At 40.5% G+C, this 12281-nt stretch overlaps 1 protein-coding gene across 5 annotated transcripts in view; it reads left to right on the top strand.

The window, feature by feature from the left end:
* Window positions 1-12281, top strand: part of ctif (CBP80/20-dependent translation initiation factor) — a 52868-nt gene that overhangs the window by 25651 nt on the left and 14936 nt on the right. For 4 of the 5 annotated variants that reach the window (XM_054757111.1, XM_054757112.1, XM_054757114.1 and 1 more), the window contains 2 exons: window positions 6912-7449; window positions 8117-8410. In XM_054757111.1, coding sequence (XP_054613086.1) covers window positions 6912-7449; window positions 8117-8410 — 832 coding nt within the window. Of the gene's footprint in view, window positions 1-6911; window positions 7450-8116; window positions 8411-10538; window positions 12261-12281 lie in introns of those variants that run through there. The other variant, XM_054757115.1, reaches the window with a different exon arrangement.

Raw genomic sequence — 12281 nt, 5'->3', positions numbered from 1 at the left:
TTAAACGCTGGAACACTCTTGTTTTTTTTTTGTTTTTGTTTTTTTTTGCTGTCCACGCCGTGTCTGATCAAAAAGGATCACTGGGTAAAAACAATGTACAGTGTTCCCTCACTACATTGCGGTCCACCTTTCGCGGATTTTTTAAAGTGCAATTTTGTACATTTTTTTTTTATAGCGTATGAACACGTATTGTGTTCGGCATCCTTGTGGTGTATCAGAATGATCTGTCGGTGCTCTGTTGCATGTGTCTGTTATTGTATTTACTACTGCTACCAGTAGAGGGTGTTGTATACTCATGAGAGTTGAAGACGTGTCCAGACAGATGTCTCAGTAAATATAGAGCCACGAGAGTCCGGATTGGCTCAGGGAGAAACCGCCCATTGTCTTCTACGTTCTGATGGGCTGTAGACCATTGTCAATCAGTCTCCTTCGTGCAGGACTACCTGTTTCCTGTTGTATGATGACTAGCTGCTTGCGATCATACATGCTGAATGAAGGCAGACGTTACGCGGCTGTATGGTACCTGGAATGCTGCAAATGAATCGTTGGTTCATGGAGGACAAGCCTAACAGCGCCAGGACAAGCCACGATCAGAGGAGTGAAATATGCGTGAGTCAATTAATTTCTTGTGTCCAATCTTGTAAGTTTATTATTAGAATTCAAACGAAATTTTATTTTGAGAGTGTTTAAACAAAAGAGAAATGTGATAATATGTTAATCCCTGTCTGGGGAAAGTGTATTAAGTACGTAATAATTTTACAAAAATATAGTTGGCTACTTTGCGTATTTCACTTATTGCGGGCTATTTGGGAACCTATCCCCCGCGATAAACGAGGGAACACTGTAATACATAAGGCACACGTACATGTGGCTCTCTAAACAGACACACCATAACTATAGAAGAAAGAATGCATGAGCATGTCAGTCATCGTCCGCTTGGCCAGACTGACAACAAAGTGAAATTACTCCTGAAAGTCATTTTCATTATGACAAAAAATATCAGGAGAATGTCAACTGCGATCCATGCCATTTGCAATATCCAGATATTATGTTGGCTTTTCGGCAGCAGTGCACAACCAGTCACTTGTGGTCACGTGACAGCAAACGACAATGACAAGGTGGCTTTATCAGGTTTTCCTGCGCTGAAAGCCGAGGACACCCAGAGCACCGTTTGCATGTGGATAAAAGGCCGAAATGCTAAAAATCTGAAAACGTTCCCATGTGGACTGGCCCTGAGTCAAGGTTTTTGATTACCATGGTGTTAGCTTTTCCATGTAAACACTGTACATGGTACTGTGTAAAAATGGAAGACGTTTGCGTGAAATGCTCAGTTTTGATCGACACTGTTATTTGCTTCCGCCATAGTGATGTGAATGTTTTTATCGTTATCAGCTAGTTGAAACACTCCTGAAGCAATTTCTATGAAACTTTCTATACTTTTTTTTGGGGGGGGGGATAACCCACCAAGTATTCTTTTCACTTTTGCTTACATGGCAAAAATGTTTTTTTCAACATTTCCTGAGTGAATAATGCATGAATCTTAATGACATTCATGCATATGTAGGAGGTGGGTATCTGTAAAGGTCTACAGTTAAACATTGAGCCAAATGAAGATTGTTTAGCCTCCATGGATGTCTAGGCTCTACTGACTGCCATTCTAGTTTTATCTTGTTTAGCTGAAAAAAAGCAGGAGAAATTGGACTATTTGTCGAAAAAAAAAATTCAGCTAACATGAAACGATTTAATTATGATGACTACACTGATGCTACGAGACTCATTATCCTCAGAATGTTTCTCTATTTAATTAGATCGTTGATCGCTTCAGAGACAACCGTGTTTCCGTGTAGACACTTCTGAAAGATAAAACTTCATCAGCAGCCCCCATCATTTCTTTTTAATGCAAACACGTACACTGCTCTGCAGTAATGTGAGTGATGGACAGTTAGGAGAGTGTGAGCAACACCACCGCAGAGCTCACCGTCATTAAATATGATTAACATTTTATTACTGTCTTGTTTTCACCTCGTCGCCTCCAACTCTTTGGGGAAAGGTTTATGAGGCTTGAGCCTTTACTAACAGCTGTCATAAAGATCAAATTAATCATTAGTCCGTGTGTGTGTTTCAGTCTGATATTGTCCTCCTCAACTTTCAGGATGTCTCCACTGAGCGACCCCTGGCTTGCAAGAGATTATAAAATCTCGCCCTCTTTGGTCCCATTAAAAGCGATTTAACAAATTCTGTCGGTCAGCATTAAGATACAGCATTAAGATTGATTGGGATTAAGTAAACCCTCAGTGGAAACATTGCAACCTTGAAAACGGCTTTGTAGCCATCAGTTTGTTTGAAACCGTGAAGAAAGCGTGTCCGCTCGCCGCTCCGTAGTATGGGAAAGCTTAGCCTAACGAACATTAAGTCTTAGAAAGATGATGAATATTTGAGGCCGTTGTTTGCTCACCGGAAGATGAACTGTCTCCCAACCTCCCCAGGAGAGTGGAGCCGAGGTGCCAGAAAGGACATACACCAAATGAATGCATACAAAATAGGCTATAAATATAATGCATTTGCATTTACTTAGTCTCTTCACCCAGTGCTCACACAGCAATAAAATTGCAAAGACAGAAGACTGTTTGATGTCTCATAAAGAAGTTTGCCACTCAGTTTGTCACCTTTTGACCTTTTTAAATTCTGGAATGGAGCAGACATTTTTATGAAAGATAAATGCAAACCCCTTAAGCGACGTCATTATTTTATTTTGGCTGTTCTGTTTATGTCATATTTCCTCAAAATGTCAAAGGTTTTCTATTGAATTTCTACCTTGTAAAGGCTGGTCTTTTTTTCTTTTTTCTTTTTTCTTTTTTTTAAAGGGCAAGGCTTTGGGTCTTCTAAGGAAGGTTTGAACTTTTGACATTGAATCCTTTAACAACTTTTCAGAAGTGTTCCATAGCCTATGTTTGCTTATCACTTCAGCCTCCAAGGATTACAAAGCATTTTGTAATCAAAGAAACTTTTGCAGAAGCATGCACCGTCTCTTGGCGATTCTCTATTTGATGGGTTTCAGTCAGATGCCGATCAGCTTTGTTGCTTTTCAGGCTGGTTTAAAATACAGAGGTCACTGAAAAGAGGGCTTAAAAACAACAGTTAAAAAACTTAACAATGATTTAAAAACAGCAATAATACATGCAACCTATTTACCAATGTTGACAGGCTAACAAGCCCGTCTGTGCCAATAGCCCCTGAATTTCTATCTGACCATTCCTACAATAAGTTTACCTCTTTTTTTTTTTTTTTTTAAGAAGATCATCCAGAAAATTCGACGGTCAGTGCCTCAATGTCAACTGTCAGTATGTGTTGTCACAAGGTCTACATAGAGCAAATACCATGTCACGTTTGTATCTAATCAACAATAAAAACCTGGATGACATTATACACCATCTGAAATGCACCACCCGTTGCCTTGATACTTAGCTGACAAGGTTTTTCAAGAACATTTCTAATTACATGTCCTCCGATCTCCTACAAATCGTAAATATGTCTCTGCGCTCAGATGTCTTCCCTCAAGCCTTAAAAAAACAGCAGTCATCAAGCCACTCTTTAAAAAAAAAAAAGAACAATCTTTTTTTTTTATAATTTTCTTTGTTGTGTTAAAAAAAAAAAAGCTTTGTTCTTTTTTATTTATTTATTTAGTATTGTCATCATTATTATTATTATTATTATTAATGTATGTATATATATATAATTTTTTTTTCTTCTTTCATTTTTTGGGGGGAGGGCTATCTTACCGTTATCTATTATGTGTTATCCTGACTATCGCTGAAAACATGACATGGAATGCAGGAAGTGAACAACATGTACTGTACAAGATGTAGATTGGAAGGGGGGTAGGATTAAATAAGCTTTGCGTCTTCCTACTCCTTTTGGACATGTGGAACTGTCAAAGAATGATTCATGAGATGTATTCCATTGTAACCTTCATGTTCAAATAAACTAAACCAAACCAAACCAAACCAAACCAATCTTGATACCACACTACTAAACCACTATAGACCTATATCAAACCTCTCTTTTCTGAGTCCAATTTTTGAAAAAGCTGTCCTTCAACAACAGATCACCTTCCTAAGACCTAAGTGCTTCTTTGATGTCTTCCAGTCAGGTTTTCAGCCACATCATAGCATTGAAACTGCTCTTGTTAAGGTCATCAATGACGTCCGTATGAACACAGATGATGACAACATTTCACTCTTAGCACGGATGCATTTAAGTGCTACAGTCAACCATAATATACTGTTTGACTGACTGGAAAACTGTGTGGGACTCTCTGCCACGTTTTACAACTGGTTTAAATCCTACTTAAGAGACAGATACTTTTTTTGTGTCTGTTAGGATGTGCTGTGTGTGTTCATCTACAGCAGAGCGATAACACACCACAAGGCCTTTCACTTGGAAAAAATATGCCCTGTTCCTTTTAATTATATCTCTCTCTCTCACACACACACATAGTTTTATTACGAGCCACTCGTTATCTCCTGGCTGAGATGCCCAGGTTCCTAGCCAAGACTGGCTGAAAGCAGATCATACCAATACACCCACAAACAGTTAGCGGAAAGTTTCCTGATCGTTGGGACTGCCTCCACAAGCAGGAGACCACTTGGACCCCCGCACCTTGAGTGTTGGCATTGCAACTGATTTGATTCACTCCAAATAGAATCAATTGTTGAACTTACTTTTCGGTTTAGATAGTTATTTCAAAGCTGTTAGAATTAAAAGAATCCAGGACTTTGCCCCGGTAAAAGGTCTGGTCCAAAATGTCCATTTGTAAGTACAAATCTGAGCGAACAAAAATGACCAGTGGAGTTCCCCAAAGATCCATTTTGGGCCCTCTACTCTTTAACATACACATGCTTCCACTTGCATAAATGATAGAAAACACCAAAATATGTTACCACGACTGTGCCGATGACACATACATTTACATAACCATTTTTCCAGGAGACACAGTCCAGTTCAAACCTTACTCAAATGCATTGGTCAAATAAAAAAATGGATGTGCCAAAACTTTGTTCAGCTAAACAAAGACAAAACTGAAACCATAGTTTTTGGAGCCATGGAAAAACGATTAAAATGTATTAGTCAACTTCAGCCAGCAATGCTAAAAACCAGCAATCAAGCTAGAAATCTAGGTGAAGTTATGGACTCCGACCTAACCTTCAAACAGCCACAGTTAGTTTCAAAATCAGGCTAAAATCATTCGAAAAACATATTAAGAATTGAAGGACTGATGTCCTGATGATGACCTGGAAAAACTTTTCCATGCTTTTATTTCCAGTAACTGATTGCACTACTGGAACGCTGTCCTCACAGGTCTCCCTAAAAAGTTGATCAACCAGCTACAGTTGCTTCAGAATGCTGCCACTCGAGTCCTCACAAAGACCATAAAAGCAGATCATATTACTCCACTTCTGTGATCCCTACACTGGCTCACTCTTTATCACAGAACTGAATTCAAAATTGTATTACTTGTTTACAAAGCGCTCAATGGTCTAGCGCCTAAAGCATCTCTGATCTTCTGGTTTGCTATGAACTACTGAGAGCCCTCAGGTCACTAGAGGCAGGCCTGCTTTTTGTTCCCAGAGTCAGAACAAAACAAAGAGAGGCAGCATTGTTTCTATGCTCCTCATTTGTGGAGCAAACTCCCTGAAAACTGTAGGTCTGCTGAAACGCTCAGCCTCTTCAAATCAAGACTGAAAACGTACAGTATTTGCCACTGCCTACCCCAAAATACACACTTTGTCTTGTGTATTTTACCCTTAATTTTAATTGAAACGTTATCTTGTCTTTTTAGCTCATTCTGTGTTCCTTTTATGTGCTTCATGTGTGCATTTTATTAATCAATTTATCTTTTTGCATTTTGCCAATGAGCTTAACTTTCTAAGGTCAAGGTCTTTCTAAGGTCTAAGGACTCTGAAATAGCTTAACCATGTTTTCCACCAAGTGGTATGGTTTGAGTCAGTTCACTTTGCTACAGTACAGTTTGGATCAAGTAAACCATGGTACTGAAATTGTGTGACACCATGCCAGCAAGACATTGCCTAATTCACAGACTAATAACCACTTTCAAAACTTTTTAAATGGCTCTTGTAGTTTCCTTCGGCAATTTAGTTGTGTCAACTTTAGTACACAACATAGTTGTGCAATGACAATAAAGCTTCTTCTATTCAATTCATTGAAAAGGTTAAAAGGCTGACAAGCAGTCTGTCTTGTGGCATTTTGGACTATCGTACCAAAGCGGAGCGTTGCAGCTATCAGCATGGTACTGAAAAGTGTGACGATTCAGATTTATGGTTTATATTTTGTCATTATTGTTGAAATGCAAAAAAATGTGTACAATTCAGAAATGAGAACTCTGAAGTGAGAGACAGGGGGGCTAGACTCTTAAAAAAATGTCAAGGTTTGCAGGTCTGTTAGTGTCTCTTCATGCTTGAACGATGCTGGTGCCAGCAACTCATACAGTGATTTGTACACATAAACAAGTAATGCTAAATAAAAGTGGTGTGCTAGTGGTTGCTGCTGGGTGAGTTTGTGCTTGTTCATACTTAGTTAGGTTGAGGTGGTTAATAGGTTACCTTTGTGGTGCCAAGGTGGCTAATCTCCTGCACCATATGTCGGTGGTGTGTCAAGCACGGAGGCAGTGCATCCAAAGGACAGAACTATGCAGGACTGAAAAACCCACAGTGCATCCAAATGTAAGCAACATGCTGTGAATGTTGGCGTGGTAGTGGTGGTTGCTGTTTTTTTCAGCATCATTTTAGTTCATTTGTCAGCATCAGGGAGGATGCAGAGACCAAAGGAAGAGGTGGTTGACCGTCATTATGCTGCATCACAGCAAAGCTAACCAATACCTGCTCATGTTCCAGGAGACAACAGCGAGGTGGAGGGAAGAACCAGAGCCCACAACCGTCCCCGCAACATCAGCGAGATCAAACCCAACAACAGTCACCGAACCCAACAGAAGTAGGAGACAATAGAAACAATGGCGCTGGGCGGTCGCCCCGCCAGTATCAAGGGGGACACGGGCAACGCCAAGGAGGAACCCCGCACGGATACAGCCAGAATCGACGTTGGCATCCCAGTCAGAAAGGTCACGGACAGCAAAACCTGTCAAATTCTGATAAAGGATTACCTCCGAGAGCAACCAAAGAGACGACAGAGAATGTAAAAGTGGGTGACAAGCAGATCCGACAGATGGAGGAGCCTCGAGACTGCAAGAGCCCTGGTGACTCACCCAGATCTGAGTCAGCGCTCGACACAAATGCTTCTTCAGATCTGACAGGCAAAGAATCTCCTACTAGCCCGCAGGGGACCAGCACGTCAAGCAAGGGGCAGTCCAGGGAGCCCCAGATCAGCTTGCTTCAGTCGTCGAAAGAGAGGCTGAGGAGGAGACTAAAGGACAAGGTACCCAAAAGCTGCTTAGTTCCTGACCTTCACGATTAAGCCAATCAAGACTAATGTGTGTCTGTACACACACGCCTTTCATCTCTCATACCCACTATGCTTTTAGTCATTTAGCCACTTAGTTTTTTTAGCATTTACTTTTGACTCAACTGTTGAGTGAGTCAGCTTTTACTGCTGCTTGGAGATGACAGCATGGGACCTCTCAGCAGGCGCTTAAGTGAAAATTCATAAGCATTAATCCTCAGTGACGCCTCTGAATCAGGGCAATAGCCTTGCTTCAGCGGGTGGTTGAGTGAATGTACCTAAAATCATAGATCCTATCATTTTGTGTTAATTTAACACTACATTTATTTCTAGGGACGCATGAACTATTCCAAATAACAGTCAATTTTGTCCCTAAATATTGAAATGTCTGCTGTAAAGTTCAAGAAATCTCATTGAAAAATATGTATTCAGTGTGTTGTGTTTAGCTTCCCACATGAAAAATAGAACAATAAGCTAAACTAAAATGAATCAAATTGGTCATGGCTCAAGTCATTGATTGGTTTGTGTTGTGCCATTGCCGCCAATCTATAAAAGTTTTGTTTTTTTTATATAATACAGGTAGACACTAAAATCAGTTTTCTTTTAGCCCACCACTAACCCATCTTCTCGTCTGCTATCTAAGGAGGAGGCGCTCACAGAGGCATCCAGCTCACATAGCATGGACCGCCTGGTCAAGCTGCTCAACAGCATGAGAAGCAACAGCAGTGGTGTGGAGGAGCAGTTGGCCTCCTTCATGGAGGAGGCACAGAACTCTGCACGGTCAGAGGAGACCTTGTCTCAGGTGGTCGGCGCCATCTACAGCAAGGCCATCTCAGACCGGAGCTTCGCGGCCACTGCCGCGAAGCTGTGCGACAAGATGGCACTGTTCATGGTGGAGGGCACCAAGTTTAGGTCGCTGCTTCTCAACATGTTACAGGTGATCTTTATTTCTGTTGTGGAGTGTTTTGTTTTAAGCAAATTCACAGTTTTTACCATATTGACCCAAATATGAGACTATATTTTTCACCTAGAAAAAAAATCAAAAAGACATGTCGTCTTATATTTGGGATCTAGAAAAGTATATATCCAAACCAGCAGGTGGTTCCAAATGACCCTTCCCCAAGAAAGTGGGTGCTTTTCTTCCTGTCACTCACACACACACACACACACTAGTGACCTGGAACGATGCAGCCTTGACATGGAAACCTGCTAAAAAAAAAGTGTGTCAAAGTTTGTGTAAGTAAACGAACAACAGAACAGGATTTATGATGCTAATTCATGAAGCAGAATCAACAACTGTCGTGCAGCGAAGAAAAATAATATCCTTTTTTATGACAATGCACCAGTTATTTTATTGAAATTATATCATATATATTTTTCCCAAATTTTTTTCCTCTTGCAAAAGAGGCGTGACCTCATGTTCAGTGTTGCCTTATACATTGATCAATATGGTAATTTATCAAACCTTTTATTATAGACTATAATGGAATCTCAATTTAGAATGGACAAAACTTCAAAAATAAATCATATCGGTGTTAAATCTCATCCAAGGTTGTCCAAACATTTACTACGAGGGCTGCATCGTGAAAAATCAAAGGATCCTATTTTGGTATTTTAAATTGTTTAAACAGGCTAAAAGCAACCCATGCCTGCTGGTCACTGTTATAGGTGACAAAGCATATTATTATTATTCGTGTTAGTTCAGCTTTTTCTTGTTACATTACACCTCTTTGCTCTGTTGTTTTTTTTTTTTTTTAGTTTTCTTGTTTAATTATTATTTTAGAATGTACCTCTCCAGCAAGCTGCAGGCCACAAATGGCCCCTGGGCCGCACTTTGGACATCCCTGGTGCATGCGGATCAGAAGCTGCAATGTCAAACTGTATCAGATCCAGATTACGCATGCGGGAGCAATGTGAACCACTTTGGAAAATCCAATCCATCATGTATTCATCATGTATTTAGATTGTATTTGTTGTGCTCATGCAGCATCCTTGGCCCCTTAGATATTCCGGATCCTGAGTTCCTTCTTAAGCAAAAGGGATCAAAATGTCAATACTAGAGTTGTTTACTCATTGATTTTGCAAGTTAGACGTTTAAGCTTTCGCGGAAGTCCAGTTCTTCATGTTTTGACTGCATTCTCTTTGATTTCAGTTAGGGTTTTATTTGTTTTTTTTTTGGGTGTAATAAGTCGATTTTTAGAACTGCCATCCCCTGTTAAACCCCTCAGCCTCCCTTTTCAACAGCCATCTTCTCCATTGTTGTATCATCTCAAGCATTCTCCCTGGTGGCCTCCCCAGCCCTCATGAGCTCTGTGCACTGGTGCTGCCCCATCCAATCGCCACTCCTCACCCGCGACGCCAAGGGCCACTGCCTCAGTACAAGACCCTCCCCTCTATCCATGCCATCAGCTCTCCCCTAGTGAGTCCATCTCTCGGTTCGGCGAGTCGGACAACTCACCCAGAGCGGGAAAGTGTCTCGAAGTGGTCAACCAAGACGAACACGTCCACGCTGTCTTCACGTGACATTTAAAAGGTCCAAATGTTAACCTACCAGCTGCCACACCAAGTCACCTCTACTCACAACTACTCTTTTTTGTTTTTTTAAACTCCTGCTCTCTGTTGAGCTCTTGCCTTTGCTGTGGAAGGCCATAATTACCATTCGAGAGTGTGATATTGACTGTTGATTAATGACGTCCTGAAGCGACGGAGGCAAAATGGTGTTTGTTGCTTGGCTGTAACCAGCAGGGGCCCTGTTGAGTCAGTCTCGACTAGTTTACTGTCTAAAGAAGTTCAAAATTATGTCAGTTAAAATGGCTTGAAATACAGTACATTGCTTCACAAGGGAGTACACCCCTCATATTTCAGCAAGCATTGTTATTATGGTACATCTTCTCAAGGGACAATACTATTGAAATAAAACTTGGATATACTTTAGAGTATCCGTTTTAGCTTTTGTAATAGTATAGATTAATTATCCACTGAACATGACACAACACAGAGCCATTGTTGTCTAAATAGCTGGCAACACGTGATTAGCAAGATAAATAAATATTTCTTGTCTACAGACAGGTATGGTGGTGGTAGCGTTGTGGTCTGAGGCGACATGAGTGCTGCTGGCAATGGGGAGCCTTGGTTCATTGAGGGAAGCACTCTGGACACCAACTGGATGCTGCAAGGCGTGTTCCTTGAGAAGATAGCATAAAATGATGGCTGGAATGCGAGGGATGTACTATATCGTAGGCACAGTACCTTGCCCTCTACACATGCTAGCATTTCTCAATAAAAGTCAGTACATTATTTAATTTTATTTCCTTGCTCTGATGATCCCCAAGGAGCTCCCTTTTTGTTCATGACATTTTCCCTCAAAACGCTGCAAATGTCAAATGTGGGTTCATGAAGGCCTTTGTTAATGATGTTGTTTCAAGACTCTCTGTGTCTCAATATGGGGGCAATTATTATGTGACCACTAGGCTCATTAGAAATGAAACATCAATTGTTTGTTATAATGTAGTGTGTAATGTGACTTGCTGCCCTAGAGAAGTTGGCTATGGAGGAGGTCCAAGTTAAGCATTTGGCCTTTCTTTTTCTGCTGTCATCTTCTTTGTCTACCACCTTGGCTTAATGTGAGACAGATAACACTTTGCAGAAGGTGTGGAAGTTATTAGTTGAAAATGTCAGTGGGCAGTGATTAATAAAGTTTTACTTTACCTCGCAGTGCAACATCTGTACGTGTGCGCTTTAGGCATTAACCCATATTAAAACAACACTTTGGTACACTCTGATACCAGTGTCTCGCGGAAGAGCGGAACACAGACAGAGTTGTACACTTTTCAGGGAAAAACAGGTGTAAGGGTGTGTGTAAGGTTTCTCAGAGCTCGCAGACATGGAAACCACATTAGAGAGCCTTGCTTTAGAGGCGGAAGGCCTATAGCAGGGGTCCTCAGTCGGTGGTAAGGGGCAACATCAGGTCTGCCAAGCATCATCTTTTCAGGCTCACACAGACGCAGTACACACTTCCTGTGTAAGTGGCTAGATAGCTCAGTGGGTAATGATGTTGGCTATTGGCACAAGAGCACTGGGGTTGAAATCCCAATCAATGGTGAGCTCAGAAAAACATCCTAACGTTGTTCACTTGCAATAAAAATGTGTAGATACTCACCACTAGGGAATGAGAACATATATATATATATATATATAAAACCTCACATATATATAACCTCACATAACTACGGTGCGTTCAAGGACCACTGCACAAAATGCGACATGTCAACACTTGGCAACAAAACATTATCGGTGAAGCATAAAGGCATACACATCTTAAAATTAAATGTTTTGATTCACGCTTGTCAGCTCAATTTATGGTTTGCCGCCACACACTGATGGATTTTTGTGATCAGCTTTGAAAGTCATTTATCGGCATATGCCAATCACATGTTTTTTTTTTACGGAAATCGGCTGATACTAATTGATCAAGGGGAGCATCCCTGGTTTTCTGCAGCAAAAAAATGCTGCAGCAAAACTTTTAAACAATGTTTTAAAATATTATTTTACTTAAAAACTAAACTAAACTAAAACGTTGTTTAACAAAAAATCTGCAAATTTGCAGGGTTGCAATCATGAATCATGAATATGTGGGCATCCACTGTACCTATATCATTAGTTTTTTTGTTTTTTAATACTTGCCCTCACACTGTCTGCCTAGAAAAATTCTGGCCCTTAGACAAATGTAATTAATCATAATACTGTATAGTAGTTACTTCTTCTAACAAGCTAGTGTGTGTATGTATGTATGTATATATATATATATA

Source organism: Dunckerocampus dactyliophorus, chromosome 17 (genome assembly GCF_027744805.1).
Source record: "Dunckerocampus dactyliophorus isolate RoL2022-P2 chromosome 17, RoL_Ddac_1.1, whole genome shotgun sequence".
NCBI classification, from domain to species: Eukaryota; Metazoa; Chordata; class Actinopteri; order Syngnathiformes; family Syngnathidae; genus Dunckerocampus; species Dunckerocampus dactyliophorus.
Note: the sequence above shows the minus strand (reverse complement) of the source record. Positions and strands in the feature narration are given on the sequence as shown.